Below are 20,701 nucleotides of genomic sequence, written 5' to 3' on the forward strand. Positions count from 1 at the left end.
ATCTATACATTAATGGAATAATAACAACAACAAGCTTTTAAACAATTACCAATTAATGTTACACCCTCATTATTGATTAAACAATAACAAAATTGAAAAAAAAAAAAAAAAAGTTAATTTGTTAATTAGCTTTTGCTAATGATGAAGAAGAGCATATCTTATTAAACTCTAGGTTATGGTTTAGTCAAAGTGGATTTCAATATTCCTTTGATTCTCCACCTCTCCTCTTGGCTCTCTTGATGCAACAACAACAACAAGGGTCTTCGTTTCCCCCCCTCCCGGTTAGTTGTCCTCTTCCCAACATCTGATCCTTCTTGTCAAAGAGTTTGAGAAGAAATGAGAAGGCGGTGGTCGATACCGAGGAATACGACAAACAATAGAAACCAATAGAGAAAGAAAAGAAGATATAGCCGATATCGTGTTGACAACTTAGAATCTTGTACTATGAGGCGGGGGCGGCGATGGTGGTGGTGGTGGTGGTGGCGGCAACCAACTTTACATATGATAATAAAACATAACAACAACAAAAGTAGAAGAACTTCTTCTGGTGTGTAAGTTTCTAACTTGGCTTAATTATTTTAATGAAACTCATTACTGACCCTTAGACGATGAAAATTGATAAAGATAGAGCCAGATAAAGAAGAATGATAGTAGTACTAGAAGAAGAAGAAGAAAGACAAACTAAAAATATGATTATTAGGGCTTAGACAATCAAACTTGATAAAATGAAATGTCACAACACCATTTCAGTATAATTTAAGTAGAAAGGAATCGATTATATAGATCATAACCCAAAAGAATGTACCGGTTAAATTGATTATTGGCCATTGTTGTTGTAATATTATCGGCTCACTTATAAATGCCACCCATTATGAATGTTGAAGAAGAAGAAGAAGAAGATCAATTAAGTAAGTTAGTTAGTGTTAATATGGGTAGATTACTATATTTGGATATTAAACTAAACAAGAAAGAAAGAAAAAAAGAACGAAAGAAAGGTTTTAATTCTTATGCAAGAATGTTTCAAGTTGAAATGTTGAAAAAGCGCGACAGTAAAAAAAAAAAAAAGAAGAAGACATTGTAGTAAGTAAGTAATTGAATTTGGAAGGAGAACGCCCTTTTTCTAATTCTTTTGCCTTTTGTGTTTGTTAATTATTCTTTTGTACTATTTTGTCGTTACATCACCACGTATTAAACAAACAACCACATTGTACAAAAAAATGTACTATAACGTGGCATGAACAAAAGAGTGAAAATGTCGTCCCTTCTCTTGGACGTCTAGGATTCTATTTCTTTTGCATCTTAATTATCTTGTTCATGATCATTAATTCCCAGTTCACAAGATACCAAGAACCTGGTTAGCTCAACACACAATATTAATACAACCACTACCCAGCCAGAAGTTTTAGAACATACGGTAACTTGTTTTGTCTGTATTTTGGGCCAAATCCCTGTACTTTCCCAAATCGAAATTGAAAAGATAGATTAGAGAATGAATAGTTTAAAGATTGTTGGACAATTTGTATTGTAGTTGTTTGTTGTTACTCAACGCCTCAATCTTTTTAGAGTTTTGTTTATTACAAACATATTCCTCTTTATCTCCATCATGCTATTAATAGCAGTAGCTGTAGCAGTGGCAGTTGCGATAGCACCAGTAGTATTGACAGAAGAAGAGAACAGTGCTAATAGTGGTGGTTGTTCAAAAGGGAAAGAGGAATTCCCAAAATGAAAAAAAAAAAAAAAAACAGGAAGAAAATTATTCCGCCAACATGCATTACATACCACCCCACCCGCATACATACACGTTTAGATGATAGATTCAAACATTCTTATATGGGTTACGAATAAAATAGATACAAACCATAGCCTATTAATTATTACCAATAGTCTTATTTGAGTTTTGAAATCAATTTAGTTCAGTCTATCAGTACATAAGGTTATTGTTTTATTGTTCATATACTAACAATAATAGTCTTTCTACATATGTATGAATAATGTCGTGCGTTTCAACTAAATTTTTTTTTTCTTTCTTTTTCTTTCTTTTTTTTTTGTTTAATGTAAAATGTCGTGGCTTATTTTCAAACTTAAACAATTACAACAATTAAACAAAAAAATCAACAACCCTTTCACAATACAAATTTTTAATTTCTTATATTACTAAAAATTGTCCTTCTAGTTTTTTTTTTTTTAATATTTTTATATTCTTTCTTTCTTTCTTTCTTTCTTTTTCATCAAATCTTTATTACAACTACTACCTTCATTTGTTGTTGATTCCATTCATTCACAAATACTCATATCATTCGATTATAGAAGGAAAGAAAGACATTAAATTATATTTAATCAACTGAATTTCTTCTATTTTGATACCCCCCTCTCCTCCAAACAACAACTTCAACGACCTACCAGAAAATCAAAGAATTAAAGGCAAATAGAGAGAAATAAGAGAGTTCAAGAAACATTTCAGGTGTTGTTATTTGATCATAAGAAGAGAAAGTAAACTAATATTAACACCAAAGTGTTTTTTTCAAATAAGAAATCAACTTTCATTTTGGTTGCAATAACTTCCAAATCAAAAATTCAACTTCAACTTTAATTCAAACTCATAGTATTCATTCGTTTTTTACCAACTAACCTTTAACTAACTATTTTGTTCCTTCACTTGTTACAAAGTTTTTTTTTTTATCTAATTTTCAAAATCATACCCTGAAGGATACCCCACCACCCTACGTTTTTTTTTTTTCATATCAAGTTTATTTGAACTATTCGTTTTCATAATTTGTTTCAACATTCATTGAATTTTTTTTATTTTGTTTCAAGAAACAGATAACCAACTACTATTCATTCTTTAAAGTAAACCAAAAAAATATTTCCAAATATTGAATTAAGTTCTATTCTTTTTATTATTGATACCTTAATTAACTATCATGTTGGCCAATGTTAAATTAAATCTTGTTACAGCACTTTATGTTTTGTCATATGTCTCAGCCGTTAATGCTTATCAACAAAAAAATGAAATAAACCAAGCAGATAATATCGACAAAAGAGCTGGTCCTATTGGTAATTTTTTCAGAGACTTTACCAATAGTATTTTTGGAAACCAGAATCTGGAAGATAACCAACCATCAACACATGGTACTACCCCCAGCACTGGAAATTCTTTCAGTTTTTTAACCCCTTCTACTCAACAACAAACACCAGGTGAAACTTCAAACAATGGTAACACAAAACCATCTGTTGAGAATCAATCACCTTCTACTGTTGCTGCTGCTGCTGTGACTTCATCAAGTCCCGTTGCTAGTACTAGTCCAGCCTCAACTTCTGAACAAAAGCAACAAGAAGGAAGTACTGCAAAAGAATCAAGTTCGCCTACCACAACAGCAACTACTTCTTCCAATAGCCCTGTTTCTTCCAGTTCTAAGGATACACCAACAACAACTACTGCTCAGACTAGTTCTAGCAACAACAACAATCAACAATCATCATCAAATGTAGAAGCTCCATCAACAAGTGTTAACCAACCAAGCACATCAGAAGTTCAGCCTCAATCACAGCAAACTTCTACAACATCAAGCACCCCAACTAGTACAGAAACACCAAACACTCCAACCAGTTCACCAACTAGTTCACCAACTAGTTCAACTACTCCAACCTCGTCAGAGGCACCAGCTACTCCAAGTACTTCAGAAGTAGCACCAACTACTCCAAGTGCTTCAGAAGTAGCACCAACTACTTCAAGTACTCCAACCACGTCGGATACACCAACTTCTCCAACCACTTCAACTCAAGAAAATACTACATCAAGTTCGTCAACTAGTGTTTCCCAACAGACAACTTTAACATCATCAACTTCTCCAACTACTGGTCTGACTACATCTACCAGTACCCCAGAGACATCCGATTCCCTTAAACCTAGTTCAACTTCTGTTGAAACTCCATCAACTTCTGGTATCGAACAAGATCCAACTACTACTTCTAGTACTGGTACCACTTCATCGGAAACATCTAAACCAACTACCACTTCTGAACTGGCTGTAACATCCAATTCTCCAACTCAAGAATCAACTTCTTTGGTTGACGCAACAACTAGTTCCTTGGACAGTTCCAATACTCCAACACCCAACCCTTCCACTTCGGAAGATCAACCATCAACCAGTGCAAGTCAAGCTCAAACAGGTACCACTTCTAGTGCCCCATCACCAGAGCCTACTACTTCATCAGCTCCAGCAGAACCTTCTTCAAGTAATGCTGATTATTCCGATCAGGTTTTGCATAGTTCAGAAACTACTTCATTGGTAAACCCTACGGATTCACAAATTGATAGTTCTTCCACTAATGATGCTGTTTCTCAAGCTACTACCGAGCTGACTTCCGAAAATTCATCTCCTACTAGTTCCTCTGTAACTGCCAGTGACGTTAATTCAGCTCAACCATCTTCAGTTCCAACTTCTAATGCTAATGCTGATACTTCTTCTCTAGTTTCTGAACAGAGTTTAGCTACTGGAAGTCAAACTAGTCTTGATACTACACCAGGTGCTAGTACAACTGCCAATGAAGTAAGTGCTGATACTGTGTCAACTTTTGCCACTGATGGATCTTCAGATGCTTCTCAAACCATTGCTGGAACCACCAGCAATTCTCCTGATGAATCATTAGTTACCCCAGCAGCAAGTACTTCTCCAGATGTATCTACATTCCCAACTGGATCTGAAAGTGGAACAAGTCTTGTTACTGGATCTGACACCAGTATCGATACCAATACAGTTGCTTCTGGATCGACTATTAATCAAGACAGCAGTGGCATTCTCACTCAGACACCTTCCCAGTCTATAGTGTCACCAGATACCGTTACTCCAACTGGCTCCTCCTCAGATGTGGCTTCTGATATTCCTACAGGTTCAGCAACCACTAATTCTGTTACTGGAACTGAAACTGGAACACAACCAGTCTCATCATTTGCTACAGATGCCAGTGAACCAGCATTTTCTAGTGAATATAATCCTAGTGAAGGTACTACTAGTTTGGTGGCTCCTACCAATTCTGAACTTAGTTCAGCTGTTACTGATAGTGAAACTGCATTAACTGGTAGTTCACAAACTACAGCTGAAACTACTCCAACTGCTATTAATTCTGAATCGGTCTTGACAGGTAGTACTGACTCTGCTGCTACTGTTACTCCTAGTGAATCTATTTTGTCTGGTACTACCGAATCTGCCGCTACACCTATTCCAAGTGAATCTGTTTTGACTGGCACTACTGAATCAACAGGTACACCTATTCCAAGTGAATCAATTTTAACTGGTACTACTGAATCAACAGGTACACTTATTCCAAGTGAATCAATTTTAACTGGTACTACTGAATCAACAGGTACACCTATTCCAAGTGAATCAGTTTTAACTGGTACTACTGAATCAACAGGTACAGCAATTCCAAGTGAATCAGTTTTAACTGGTACTACTGAATCAACAGGTACACCAATTCCAAGTGAATCAATTTTGACTGGTACAACCACCACCAGTGGTACTACTGCTGCAACTGGAACATCTGTTTCTGAACAAAGTGGAGTTGAAACTGCATTGTCTACACAAGCAACAACAGGCACTGAAGCTACAGTTACAAGTGGTGTTTCTCAGAGTGAACAAACTGGAACCTCAGCTGCTACTGGTGTTACCGAATCATCTGAACAAATTCAAAGTGGTGCTACTACTACTAGTGCTGGTACAAGTACTGCAAGTGATACAACAGCAGTTACTAATGCTAGTGAAGCTTCAGCTGAATCTCAAGTCACTACACCTGCTAGTGGAGCTTCTACCGGTTCACAAGCCACAACAACAGCTGCCACCGAATCACAAGCTAATACCATAGCCACTGAAGCTTCTACTGGCTCTCAAGTTACCAGTGATGTTACTCCTGCTACCGCCCCTTCATCGGTTACTCCTGCAGACACCGCTGCTACTTCGATAATTACATCACCACCAGCATCAGCCGAGCCATCAACCGAAGCTGCACCAATTGCTGCTTCACCAGCAACAACATCAAGTACTAAGAATTGGTTGCCATCTCTGTTGGTTATTGCTGAAACCCCATCGAGTAATCCAAGCAAAAGTACTGAATCCATTGTTCAAGCTTCTGCCACGGCCGCATCTACTTCAGGTTTACCAAGAGCTATTACACCAGAAACCACTACTACACCAGGGATTGATTATCAAGTTATTACTATTGGTTTCAAATCGGCATTGAACTATCCATTTGTCGTTGAGAATTCTATTTCATCAGCACAAATTTTCCAATACTTGCCAGGAGTTTTGAAGTATCCATTTAATGGTGACAAATCATTACAAGATGTTTCTGTACGTCGTTTAATTCCTTACACTGCATCAAATATTGATTATACCATTACTGTTGCTGAAGTTTATTTCCCTAAGGATAGCGTGAAAGCTTTAGGTAGTTTGATTACTACTCCTGGGTCAGCTATCTATAGAAATCCTGACAGTGTTTTACAAGCATTGGCTTCTTTGATTGATAGTAGAATTCCATTGACTGGATTAACTACTGATGATCAACAAGTTTCAGGTTCTTCATCTGATAATAGTCCATCATCTAATTCTTATGGGTCAATGGATATAGTTTCCAATTCAAAAGTTGCTGATAAAGGGAGAATTGCCGGCATAACCATTGGTGCAGCAGCAGGATGTGGATTATACATGACATTGATGGTGTTGTTGTTTAGAAAGTTTAGAAAGAGTAATCAAGCATTAGAATTACCAATTACCGATTCAGAATCTAACTTAGGATTCACAGATGAAGATTCGTCAATGATGGAATCCTCATCAGGATTTTCTGCTATTTTCTCAAGAATTAATCATGGTGGAGTGTTGACTGGTGATCCTAATGGAGGAGATGATATGATGATGATGAATAACAACAATAATCTTAGACCAAATAATATTTCCGAGCCAGTTCAAGCATCCAATTCATTGGGTTGGTACCATTAAAAAACAATAATATAGAGACAGAATAGAAAAAAAAAAATTATAAGATTGTTTTATTATTATTACTGTTTTTTTTTTTAGAGAAGGACACTTTTATTTTGATTGCTTGTTTTTTGTTTTGTTTTGTTTAAATTTACTTCAAATATTTTATTGGTTTCAATGTAACCCACTATAGAAGAGAATTATTAATTATCATTTTATGTGTTAGATCCATTTTGAAACCGGGAACGATAATGAAAAGTATAATGAAAGTACTAAAGATATACTCAATATCCTTATATTTATATATCCACAAACTCACACATATATATCTTGGACATGGTTTTTTTTTTGCATTGTATTGAGAATTATATTATATGAAAGGGATATATCCTAATTGGTGATAATGAAAGAGAGAAAAAAAAAAAAGAAGTGATTAGAACAAAGCCATATTTTATATCTATGGTGAAATGTTTTATAGACAATTTGCAAATTCTTGTTACTGGTGGGATTTATCAAAGCAAAATACTAATGTACATGATGGATGTGTGGTAATATTTGGATATAATTTTATTACAAAGGTATTCTTGTTTTTTTTTTTATTTTTCATGTTTTCATGGTTTTATTGGTTTCAGTATCATTAATATTATTATTAGAAATCTTTTATATTTTGTTGATTTACCAAGAAAAGAATACTTTTTCCCCTTTGCACCCCCCCGTCGATTCTCAATAATTGATCTATAAAACATTTTATAATGATAATTATTTTCCTTGCTTGCCTCCTCCAATTCATTCCTGTTGATTAATTTCGATTATTACCATTATTCATCGCCATTATTAGTACTTTTTTTTTTATTTTATTTGGTTACTTTAATCTTTTTGTTTTACATATATATATGCATACATACTTGTATATATATATCGATTAATAATTTGTTTAGCGAGTTTTACTTCGTTTTTGTCTTTGTTAAATATATTTCCGTTTGATTTTAAATTTGTTAAAAATAATATATATATAGTTTTAAACCCTTTTTCGTTCTTTATATTTTTATAAATATATATTTGTATATTAGTTTGATACCATTCAGAAAGTCTAATATGTTAAGTTAAAACCCTACCTACCTGTTATTGTTAAATCAAGTCTTTCTAAACTATAGTTTCTATATATTCCCATAATTCATTGACCAAACTTTCAGCATCTTCATCTAATACTTGTATCAATTCATCAATTAATTCTTGTTTATTATTAAGATTGAAAGTTTCAAGATTTTCATTAATTACTTGAATCAAAAATTCATCTTTTATACCAAGTGAATTCTCAACCAATTCAATAATTTTCTCTTGTAATGATTGTTTAATCGATGATGATAATTCAACAATAATGATTTCTTTTGAAGGTTTAGATTTTTTATGTACTGGTTCATCAGCAGTGGTGTTACTTGTTGATTTAGATGGTTCAACCGTTGCCCCAGTTGTTGTTGTTGTTGTTGTTGATTCTGATGCAGCAGCAGTAGCAGTTGATGACTTTGTCTTGGCAGCAACTTCTCCACCATTCTTTTTAATCTCTTCAAGTTCTTGTTTCACATCTTCAGCATCCTTTGTTTCTTCCAATGATCTCTTTTGTGATCTCATTCTTAAATAATCACTATAATTATGAATATATAAATGAGCTAATCCATTAGTTTGATAATTTTTCAAATTATCGATATATTTTAATTTATTATCAATTAAATCAGATTCATAATTTTGTAAAGATCTCAATTTATTAGTTAATTTAATATATTCATCATGTTGATTATTTTGAAATGATTTCAATTTCTTAATATATTCATCATTTAATTTATTACGTTCTTCATTAGCAATAAATTCTTCATATTCTTTATCATTCATATCCCCATATTCATCTCGATACGATACTTTATGAGGGATTTTAAACCCAGCACCAGTTTTACTTGTGGTGCCTGTTGTTGTTATACCATCAGGAGAATTCTCGGAAGTTTCTTTAATACCTTCAAATAGTTCTTTTAATTTATTCTTGGTTTTGATTCTTTCCATTTCAATTTCTTTCTTTTGTTGTTCTTTTTCAATCAATAACATTCTTGATCGAAATTTAATTATATCTTTAATGATATTTTCTTTCATATTATTAGGAATATCAATTAAATCATTATTATCCACTTTATAATTACTATAAGAATCTAAAACTTGATCTAAATCTTCTGTCCCCGAATTCTTTTTACCTTTGGTATAATTTATTGGATTATTAATTATTAAACTTATTTTCGCCTTTAAATTATCAGTGATTTTACTAGGTTCAACATGCATTAACGAAGTGTCTTTGTTGTTATTCAAATATTCATCAACTTTATCATTAGTAATAATAGAAACTTTAGGAATCAATTGAGATATATAATTATTATAAGTTAATAAAAACCATTTCAAATCAATTAATTGATCAAATTTTATAAATATTAGTTTTAAATCAATTAATTCATGATTAATAAATGACCATACAAATGGTTTCGAATTCATTAACATTTTTAACAATTGTTCAATTAAATTTATTTTCAAATTATTAGGAAATCGATTGATTATAATTGTTGTTAATTGATTTTGAAAATTTTCTGGTTTTAGTTTATCTATAGAAACATATAATTTCACATCTTCAACAATATCATCAATTCCTTCAACAATGTTCCCTCCATTATTATTATCATCATCTTTAAACAGGAGGGTATTATTTGTGTTTTCATCATCATTGGATTTTTTGGTTTTATTGATTCGAGTTTCATTTGTTTTAGTTTGGATTTTAGTATTGTTCAAATCAATTAAATTCGAAACATCGATGGATTTGAAAATTGGAATTTGATAATTCAACTGTGGTTTGATAATTGATGTGGTTGATCCATTAGGATCAAGTATAGATATAAGATCCGAGTTTGTTGACTCTGCAAGGCTATAAGGATTGACATATTCTATATTATTATCATCAGTCGTCATATTTGAAGTAAGTTGGAGGCTGTGGATACAAGGATGGTTATGTTTATAAAAGTGATGCATGAAAAATCTGTTTCAATTTTCATCTTTGAAAAAAAAAAAAAAAATAAAACAAAAAAATTACACACTCAAAATCATCCCAAAAAGAAATATCAAACCAACTTTCAATCAACAAACCAACATATATGTCAGTTACAAATTTACCAAAAGATTTGGAGTCACAGACTATCACACTATTTAGTAAATCATCAGCGATTTCAAAATTACAACAAGAAGTAAATTCCAATCCTAATAACCTCCAGAAATGGAATCAATTGTTTACCGAATTGAATAAATTAATTGACACCTCCACTACTGATACTGATAATGATGAATTGAAAAAAGACATTCATAACAGTTATAAGGCATTATTGTCTCGATTTCCTTATTTGACAGAGTATTGGAAGAAATGGCAACTGGTAGAATCAAAATTAAATGGTGAGGAGACTTCACAAGATATTTTACGAATGGCTGTTGAAAATTATCCAAATTCCATATCATTATGGTGTCAATATTTAACATCAATATTAATTAACGGGAAAGATAAAACTGATACAGCAGAATTGTTTCGGAATCTTTATAAACAAGCATTAATTCATAATGGATATGATTTCAATTCCCATCCTATTTGGAATATGGCAATTGAATTTGAAACTAAGCAACTGAAACAAAGTAAAGAATTACTTGAATTATATTTACGAGTTATTAAAATCCCATTATATCAATATGCTCAATGTTATAATCAATTTTCCGAGATTAATAAACAATTTGATATTCAACAAATTATAACGTCATCGGATCAATTGAATCAATATGTGAAGGAATTTGGAAAAAATCAACTTGAGGATTTATCTTTACTTGAAAGACATCAAATAATTGATGATTTCACCGCAAGTATATTTAGTAATACTCAAAAGAGAGTCAATAAGAATTGGCAATTTGAATCCTTATTAGAAACACAAGAATTTACTTTAAAAGTGGGCAGTGATAATAGTAATATTGCTAAAGAAAAACAAATCTGGATTAATTATTTACAACAAGAAATTGATACGTATTGGACAGACCCCAACAAGGACGATCAATTTGAATTAGTTTGTAATTTATTCCATCGTTGTTTAATTCCTAATTGTTATGATTCGGAAATATGGTTGAAATATCTTGAATTTATAAGTAATCTGAATTTACCTAAGCAAGAAAAATTTGATAAACAACAAGAAATTTATATCAATATTAATGCTAAATTGATTCCATTAGATAATAATGAAACCAGATTGAAATATGTTGAATTATTAATTGATCATGAAAAGAATCAAGAAGCCAATGAATATTTATTTAATTGGATGAAATTATTTAGTGGAGGGTCCAAAAAATATTATAAATCATCATATTTACAAATAACTAAAGAATTATTTAGTTTATGGATAAAATTATTAGACCATCGAGAGTTTATAATTATTGCTGAATCAATGATAAATAAGTATTTCAATATTCATGAAAAGCAACAAAAGAAAGACAAAGATGAGGTAAATACCAAAACAACTCCAAATACAGAACAAAACCCAAATCTTTCTAAACTTGAATTGACAGAATCATTAATTACACTGGTGATAAGTTTTCTTAATGATGAATCAATATGTATACTTACAGTATTATATTTACAACAACTACAATTACAACAACAAGAACAGCAACAATCTGAAACAATCAAAATTCGAAAATTTTTCAATAAATTTAATCATGAAAAATGTTTTAAAACTTCTATTCAATTTTGGAAATTTTATTTCCAATTTGAATTAAGCAATAATCATTGGAAAAATTTAAAATCTTTAATCAATCATATTAAATTTAATACTCAATTACCAAAAATTATTATTGATTCATTTATTGAATGGATGAATGAAATTTCTAATGATAATTTAATAAATTTTTTGAAATTAAATGATGGAAGATCAGATGAAACTATAATTATGAAAGATTTAGAAATTTCAAATTCAATATTTTATAATAAAACTACAATTAAAAGACACGCAATGAAAAATAATTATATCCTTATCAATAACAATAACAATAACAATAACAATAACAATATTGATAAGAAACGAAATAGTAATGGCAGTGAAGAGGAATTTTTACGTTTGACAAGTAAACAAATAGGTCATCCAGGAATATTCATTGATGTTGTACCTCAAATCACAAATCGATTAATGCTTGATAATAATGGTATTGATCTTACTCAAGAAAATTTATCAGTACCGCCATTACCTGTATTTAAAAATGTGGAGAAAGCTTCTCAACCGATAAAATATCCATCTACTACTACTCAAACTCGTTAAAGTACTTATTCTACATATATATATATACATAGGTAATTATAATCTTAAATCTCATCACTTTGACGACCAATTACCATTAAACCAGGTCTAATTCTTGCCTTTGAAGTACATCTATTATCACCATATACTTCAATAATCTTTAATTGTGGACAGCTTTCACCAATCAAAAATAAAAGTTCATTATCAATAGCTCGTACAAACCCCAGATCCAAATATGTCAACAATGGGAGTTTAATATGATTATAATATTCAACATCTTTTTCTTGACTCTCTTCCATTTGTTGAAGTAATCTCTTTTTAAATTGATGCAGATCTTCCGTGAAAACTTGACTTAGAAAATCTTTCGTTAATAAATCCAATGAATTAATACTCAATTCAACTAATGTATGACCCGAATGTTTCAATAACTCATAAATGGCTTTATCACCTAATCCAATACATTTTGTAAGATAAACTTCTAATAATCCTCCAACATTGACTTTCAGATACTCTTTAAAAGCTTGAGCAAATCCTTCATCACTAATTTGATCTAAATTTTGAATAGATAAATGAGTCAAATTTGGACAAAATTGGGCAATACCATCAATTAAAAATTTCTCGGTTAAATCAGAACAACCATCAAGATTCAATGACACTAAAGTGTCACCAGTAATAGAAAGGATACTAATAATCAAGTCATCATTGATCAATTCTTCACTTTCTGGGTATGAGATCTCTAAATGAGTCAATTTCGATGGCAGTAAAAAATGAGGAATCATTCCATATACATCAGCAGCATTCAAACCATCTAATCGAGACAATTTCAATGACGTCAAGTTTCTTCCAGCATTGGTTAATAAACTAATTAATGAATCATTTCCAAATCGATGAGTATTACGAACCTCAAATTTAGTTAATCGACTACCAGCTTCTTCGAAATAATCTTGCCACATTACATCACTAATTAAAAATGGCCCATTCAATGATAATTCTGTCAATTTAGTTAATTGGGATGCAAAATATTGTAAATTGTCATTATGAAATTGTCCACACATAAATAATGTCAACGATTCCAATTGAGGACAATATGAAGCTATCTTATTTAAAGAATCAGACGCGACATTGGAACAATCCCAAAATTGTAAACTTTTCAAATCTGGAGACAAAAATAATGAAATGGTTTTATCATTTAGTGAACGATTCTTAGATAGAATCATGGAAATTCTATTCATATTCATTTGTCCAATATCACCCAATACATCAACATCTTCAATATTCTCAGTGATTTTTTTAATACAAACATCTTGTAATTTAGGAATTCGAACATCAGTTTTATTTAATAATGCCTGAGCCACTCTTTTCCTCTTTTTACGAGCATTCATTTGGTTCATTTTAGCTTTCCGTTCTCTTGCCTTCAATAATTGATTACATGAATTACATAGATACCCATTCTTTTCTTTAATAAAACGAGAACTAACAGTCAATTCAAATGTTTGACCACAATCAACACAATCATCTTGTTCACCAAATTTTCTCATATTTGCATTACCCAAATCATCTTCATCCTCACTGAAATTAGGATCACCATCATTATCACTACTACTGCTGTCGTCATCACTACTATTATTGGGATCATGACGGTGTCGATTCTGACGGGTTGAACCGCGTCTTGATGCTCGCAATTTTCTTTTAGCAGCACGTCTCATTTCTCTGATTTCATCATCATCCTCGTCCTCTTGTACTGAAATACTTGCTGATCGACGTGAACCTCGCAGTGTTGCTTCCGGTGTTACTTCCACGCTTGGTGTAAATTGCTCTTGTTCATTAATATCATTATCGTTCTCGTTATCGTTATCATTATTAGTAACTATCTCTTGTTCGCGTTGTCTACGTTGTCTAAACGCGTCAGTAATACCTTCATTACGTAAAAACTCAGTTAAGGCAGAGTTAGGACCTTTAACACCACTTTGGGAATTTGAACCTGGTTTAGATCTTTGTCTTCTAGCCATAATTATTTTTTTTGGTTGCAAAGGTTATTGGTTGGAGAAAAAAAAAAAAAAGAACTGTTGATAAATGGCCACCACTAAAATTTAATATGGGAGTCCATCTTTTGTAAAGGGGCTGCTCTCCAAAAATGATTGTATTTTTTTTTTTCAGTCCAAAGTACACGCAAAAAATGGTAATTCTTAGGGGAAATTGATTTACCCAAAGTACACGAACATACCATAAATATTTGCCACCATCTTCGAAAGAGTTGATATTGTTTAACTATAGGATTAAGGATTAGATGCTGTATAAATATTTGATCGATTAGCCACCAAGACTACGCTACTAGTTGATTTTTTTTTTGGGGGTTGCCGTTCTACTCTGTGTACAGGCTAAAGTAAGATGTCGAGAGGCTGCAACGAGATGTTTTTGGGGGACTACTACCATAGATGGCGCTATCTTCGTTCTATCAGTACCAGCACCAGCACCAGCAGCACCTATTTCATTTTTTTCTTCCGGTCGAGGGGCAGCCTCAACAAGAAAAAAAAATTTCAAGGACAACCCAAAAGGAAAAAAAAAAAAAAAAAACAAGTCTATTGATACATCCCATCAATCAAAACTCCATTAATAAAGTCTTGATAAATAGTTAATAACTATATAGAGACACACCCACAACAACAAACAAAAAGGGGGATTCACCAAAAAACAAATCATGCAAATTGTTTTCAAAGATTTCAAGAAACAAACTGTGACACTTGATGTGGAATTGACTGATTCAGTATGTATATTAAGGTCTATAAACTGATCCTTACTTCATTAGGCTATAATTTGATCTGGGAGAGTCCAAGACATATTCTGAATTGAGTATTAGACATTCAACCCTTTTATTGTCGAGATTATTGTCTTTTTATGGTTAATGAATTATTACAAAAAAAAAAAAAACAAACAAGAATACTAACATGATGATGATGATGATTAGGTTTTATCAACAAAAGAGAAATTGGCTCAAGAAAAAGGTTGTGATTCTTCTCAAATCAAATTAGTTTATTCTGGTAAAGTTTTACAAGATGATAAAAATTTAGAATCATATAAACTTAAGGAAGGAGCATCAATAATTTTTATGATTAATAAAACGAAAAAGACTCCTACTCCAGTACCTGAAACTAAATCAACCACAGAATCCACAAGTCAAGAACAAGTTCAAGCTCAAGGTTCTACTAATGAATCAACATCGTCGTCAACATCATCTACTACTACTACTACTGCAGCAGCAGCAGCAGCAGCAGCAGGGGCTGCTAGTACTGGCACCACAACAACTTCGGAACAACAACCAGAGCAAGCAGTATCTAATGAATCTACATTTGCTGTAGGAAGTGAAAGAGAAGCTAGTATTCAAAACATTATGGAAATGGGATATGAAAGACCACAAGTTGAAGCTGCGTTAAGAGCTGCATTTAATAATCCTCATCGTGCTGTTGAATATTTATTGACTGGTATTCCAGAATCTTTACAACATCCAACCCCACCAGTACCAGTACCAGCACCAGTACCAACAGCACCAACAGGACAACAAACTGAAAGAAATACTTCAGAAACTGGTCAACAAGGTGCAAATGAAGAACATGGAGATGGGGATGAAGAAGGTGAAGAATCTACTCAACATGAAAACTTATTTGAAGCTGCTGCTGCCGCTGCTGCTGCAACTAATCAAGGTGATTCATCAATTGGTGGTACTACTAGTGGAGTTGGTGCTGGAGCAGGAGCAGGAGCAGGAGGAGAAGGTGATATTGGTGGATTAGGTGATGATCAACAAATGCAACTTTTAAGAGCAGCATTACAATCTAATCCAGAATTAATTCAACCATTATTAGAACAACTTGCTGCATCAAATCCTCAAATTGCTAGTTTGATTAGCCAAGATCCAGAAGCATTTGTAAGAATGTTTCTTTCAGGAGCTCCTGGTTCTGGTAATGATTTAGGTTTTGAATTTGAAGATGAAGGTGCAGGTGGTGCTGGAGGTGCTACTACAGGTGGAGACGAAGAAGAAGAAGAAGGTACTATTCGTATTCAATTGAGTGAACAAGATAATAATGCCATCAATAGATTATGTGAACTTGGATTTGAACGTGATATAGTCATTCAAGTATATTTGGCTTGTGATAAGAATGAAGAAGTTGCTGCTGATATTTTGTTTAGAGATATGTAATGAGTATGTTTGACTTAATTTAAATGTGAACCCCCCCCCCCCCCCCCAAAAAAAAAAAAAAAAAAAAAAAAAAACCCGGGGTTAATCGTTGTCATTCAAAAGAGTAATAAAATATAATATAGTAAGCAGTGAAGTGATGATAATATTGGTTTGATCTGTAATATTGTTTTTATTCTATTCAAGTCTGTATTAAGTAATTATTGATACTATTATAATAAATAATTCATACCACTTTTCTATAAATCCAATTCATCTAATGAGTAAATAATTTTATGAAATTTTTTATCTTCATCATTTATAGGTGAATTCCCAGGACGAATAACAATATAACTTTTCATACCAGCATTAATGGCAGCATTAACTTCATTAATATTATCACTTAAAAATAATACTGATTGAGGATATTGAGATTTATTTATTTCTTGTAAAATTTTTATATATGAATTTGATTGATTTTTGAACCCAACTGTAGTAATATCAAAATATCCATTCAATTTATCATTTAAATCAATAGTATCATTATCAATTGATGATGATGTTGTTGATGTTGAAGAATTTTTTACGTGACCAAATAATAAGATTTGTGCTTTTATTGAACCTGATGAATAAATATAAATTTTTCTTTGATTATCTTTTGATTTGACAGTTGGAAATGATTCAATAAATTTAATTGAATCTTGATAAATTGGAGCTTTTAATTCATTATTTTCATAACCTTGTTTCCAAATTAATCCTTGTAATGATTTTAAAATTGGATCTTTAATATCTTGATCAACTAAATTTTTAAAATGATTAAAAATAGATTCCCATGATTGAATAATATTTTCTGGTAATTGTTTTAATATATTTAAAACTGGATCATCATCATCATCATCATCATTATCAGAAGTTGTGGTAGTTGGTAAAGGGTATTGGAATTTTTGTAAAATTGATGGTAATTTTTCAATGAAATAAGGAAATAAAGTATCTTTAACAAAAGTTATTGGACATACTGTTCCTTCAATATCTAAGATTACAGTATCAATTGGAGTATTGTTTGTTGTCGAAGCCATTTTTAATATTCACCCCGTTGAAGAGTTAAAACTGATATTTATTGATGGAATAAAACGTGTTTCTCTTTGTGTGGTGGTTGATTTTGATTTTGATTTTGATTTTTCTTTTTCTTTTGTAATGTCAATTAAGATTGAAATTTCTTTCAAAAAAATTCATAGACTCTTATTTTCTTCCCAATTTTTATGGATTAGTTTCTCAGTAGGGGGGGGGGGGGAGGGGGAAAGGGTGATCTTCTTCATCTCAATACTGTAAATGTTATAGATTATTAGTGATTTGTAATTTACCTTTAAAAGAAAGTCATAAATTATAAATAGAATACACACAAACTTTTATACACATAGTTTATTACATGTTATATTTATAAGTATTAGTATAATTAAATGCATCCAAATAATTATTATTTAAAACATCAATATCATTAGGAACAAAATATTGTTGGAAATTAACCATTTGTTCAAATGCCGTATTATCATTATTCCAACGAATTAATTCATCATTAAATCGATCAATTTCTGAACTAATTGATGAAGATGAAGGACTATTATTCTGGAATGGGAATTTAACATTACCACTAGAAGGAGGTAATTGTTGTTGTTGATGATGATGATGATGATTTAAGTTTGTACTAGTAATTGGATGATGAGTTGGTGGTACAGGAGTAGTGGTTGTTGTTGTTTTTGTTGTTGTTGCTGTTGCTGGTGTTTGTCGTAAGGATGGTAATGCTGGTCTATTTAATGCTTCCATCATATAAATTAAATGTTGAGCCCATCGATTACAAGTAGCATTAAAATTAAATAATTGGAATATGGAAATTGCATCTTTTATAGATTCTTTAATCACTGAAATATAATGATAATCAGGTTTTTTCGAATTAATTTGTTCTAATAATGTAAATCCTAAAAGAATCAGAGCAAAGAATGTAGCACTTTGAATAGTAAATACTTCTTTCCTCAGTTTATTATAAGTACAATAAAATTTAAATAATTTAATGGTTAAAAAAGCTGCTTTAATAGAAGCTTTACAAAATGGCATCAATTGTTTTTCATCAGTAACTTGAGGTTTATACATATTGGGACGTAATTTCCGATTAACAACATGAACTAAAAATGGTCTAGTTAATGCCATAATTCCATATAATTGACCAATATGAACGAAAACAAACAAATAATTATTAGGATTTGTTGGATCACGTAATTGATTTTCCATATCACTAGTTAATTGTAAAAAATTTGGTAATTCAATACTCCATAATTTTAATTGTAAAGCTAAAGAATTTGAATCTTTAATATTAATTGATCCTCCATTATATAAATTTTGAACAATACTTCGATTTAGTACAGCAGAATCACTAGTTGCATTTTGAGCAATAATTCGAATTCTTTCAATTGAATCATTTTTTTCATCTTGGGGTAATAATAATTTTTCCACGGGATAATTAATATCATCATAATCATAAGTATTAATCATTAATGGACGACCCAAATTAACACTACTAACACAATCACAAACATATAATGATCTCCATAATCGACGTCTATGAATAGATATTTCTTGATTTTCAATTTTATCATTAATAATTTTCCGATGCATACCTAAAGCTTGAGCTAATCTAATTGCTGAACCAAGATTTATCCAAGAATTAGATCGATTACAACATGCTTGATAATAAAAATATTTTAAAAAATTTGCTTCAACCATCCATAATTTCCCATCATAAACATTATTTCTCATATATAATTGACCTGATTGTAAAAATTCAATAGAATTTGGTAAATAATCAATATCATTATTAACACAATCATTTGATGATGATGATGATGAATATTCAATAAATAAACTTCCAATAGCGAAAACAAAATTTAATAAACATAATTGTTTAGAATTAGCAATTATAGGATTATTATAAACTTTATCAACAATTTTTTCCATAAAATATTTCATATTGAAAACATAAAATGTATCATTAATATTTGATTTAAATAATTCAATCATAATTAATGCATCTTTTTTAAGTGGTAATTGTACCGCAACACCACTACCACTACCACCACTACCACCACCACCACCATTTTTTTCCTTCCTATCACCACAACTACTGGGAGTTGTATCTCTATCAAAACTAATCAGTTCATCATGAATGAAATTTTGTGCTGGATCATTAGTAAATGTAGAAGGACCTAAAACTTCATAAAATAATGCTCGACATTCACTAATTAATGATAAAGCACTACTTTCTCCAAAAAATCTTAATACTCCAGTTTCACTAGTTAAAATTCTTGTATGTTGACCATCTAAATTTGATAATCTTTCTTGTCTTGCTTCTTGAGCTTTCTTTTTTTTGAAAAATGATATTACATTACTACTATCATCATTAGATAATGCTGTTTGTAAACTTTGACAAATCATTCCTAATGATGTTTTCATTATTGAATCTGAATCTGAATCTTTTGCTTTTTCTTTTTCTTGTTCTTGTTCTTTTTCTTCACCATCAAATTTTTGGGGTTTATTATACACAAGATTATTAGAATTATCGTTATTGATTCTTTGATTTCCATTAGATTCATTTCGAGTATTATTCGTATTGTTGTTGTTGTTGTTATTGTTGTTGTTGTTGTTGTTGTTGTTGTTGTTACTGTGTGTCTCCATTGATCTTGATCCATTATAATTTGAATGTGAATTTGAATTTGGTGTATTAGGTAATGAAGGAATTTCAGGTTCAATTTCATTAGAATCTGTACTTAAACCACCATCTTCATTTCTTCCATTATTATTATTATTATTATTATCACCATCAACTGTAGGTTGTCTTTCATTATTTGATTGAAATTTTGATTTTTTCGATCGTCCATCTAATTTCAAATAAGTACATTGTAATGATTTTTCTTGACAATATAGACAAGGATTATCTCCATTACATTTACGTTTATGACGTTTACATAAATCACAAGCTCGTGAAACTTTTGTACGTTTCGGTATGGGTAATATTCTTGGTCTTCCTTTTGGTCGTTTAACTGGAGGGAGTGGATGATCTTGATTCATTTTTTATAAAAGAAAATAAAATTGATAGATAGATTAGGAGAATTTACGAGGGAGGGAGGGAGGGGAGGGGGGTTGTGAAATATGTATATACGTGGATATGT

The 20,701-nt window shown here is 31.2% G+C and overlaps 7 protein-coding genes across 7 annotated transcripts; 3 read left to right on the forward strand and 4 right to left on the reverse strand. All coding sequences in view use genetic code 12, as the record gives it.

Moving 5' to 3' along the window:
- Positions 1–2,921: 2,921 nt before the first annotated feature.
- On the forward strand, positions 2,922–6,992 carry CD36_16640 (cell surface flocculin, putative; the record flags this gene model as incomplete). Its single annotated transcript, XM_002418098.1, has 1 exon — positions 2,922–6,992. The coding sequence occupies one exon, from the start codon at positions 2,922–2,924 to the stop codon at positions 6,990–6,992; it is 4,071 nt and encodes a 1,356-aa protein (XP_002418143.1).
- A 1,122-nt stretch (positions 6,993–8,114) lies between these two features.
- On the reverse strand, positions 8,115–10,028 carry CD36_16650 (spliceosomal U1 snRNP protein, putative; the record flags this gene model as incomplete). Its single annotated transcript, XM_002418099.1, has 1 exon — positions 8,115–10,028. The coding sequence occupies one exon, from the start codon at positions 10,026–10,028 to the stop codon at positions 8,115–8,117; it is 1,914 nt and encodes a 637-aa protein (XP_002418144.1).
- A 122-nt stretch (positions 10,029–10,150) lies between these two features.
- CD36_16660 (U1 snRNP protein, putative) lies at positions 10,151–12,337 on the forward strand (the record flags this gene model as incomplete). Its single annotated transcript, XM_002418100.1, has 1 exon — positions 10,151–12,337. One exon carries the CDS (start codon positions 10,151–10,153, stop codon positions 12,335–12,337), a length of 2,187 nt encoding a protein of 728 aa, XP_002418145.1.
- Positions 12,338–12,381: 44 nt separating this feature from the next.
- CD36_16670 (DNA repair protein, putative) lies at positions 12,382–14,325 on the reverse strand (the record flags this gene model as incomplete). The annotated part of the gene is made up of 1 exon (XM_002418101.1): positions 12,382–14,325. One exon carries the CDS (start codon positions 14,323–14,325, stop codon positions 12,382–12,384), a length of 1,944 nt encoding a protein of 647 aa, XP_002418146.1.
- A 689-nt stretch (positions 14,326–15,014) lies between these two features.
- On the forward strand, positions 15,015–16,508 carry CD36_16680 (UV excision repair protein, putative; the record flags this gene model as incomplete). The annotated part of the gene is made up of 2 exons (XM_002418102.1): positions 15,015–15,080; positions 15,282–16,508. The coding sequence occupies 2 exons, from the start codon at positions 15,015–15,017 to the stop codon at positions 16,506–16,508; spliced, it is 1,293 nt and encodes a 430-aa protein (XP_002418147.1).
- Positions 16,509–16,744: 236 nt separating this feature from the next.
- Positions 16,745–17,560, reverse strand: CD36_16690 (haloacid dehalogenase-like hydrolase, putative; the record flags this gene model as incomplete). The annotated part of the gene is made up of 1 exon (XM_002418103.1): positions 16,745–17,560. The coding sequence occupies one exon, from the start codon at positions 17,558–17,560 to the stop codon at positions 16,745–16,747; it is 816 nt and encodes a 271-aa protein (XP_002418148.1).
- Positions 17,561–17,906: 346 nt separating this feature from the next.
- On the reverse strand, positions 17,907–20,600 carry CD36_16700 (transcriptional regulatory protein, putative; the record flags this gene model as incomplete). The annotated part of the gene is made up of 1 exon (XM_002418104.1): positions 17,907–20,600. The coding sequence occupies one exon, from the start codon at positions 20,598–20,600 to the stop codon at positions 17,907–17,909; it is 2,694 nt and encodes an 897-aa protein (XP_002418149.1).
- Between the last annotated feature and the right edge of the window lie 101 nt (positions 20,601–20,701).

The sequence above is a fragment of the Candida dubliniensis genome, chromosome 2 (genome assembly GCF_000026945.1).
Source record: "Candida dubliniensis CD36 chromosome 2, complete sequence".
Classification (NCBI taxonomy): domain Eukaryota; kingdom Fungi; phylum Ascomycota; class Pichiomycetes; order Serinales; family Debaryomycetaceae; genus Candida; species Candida dubliniensis.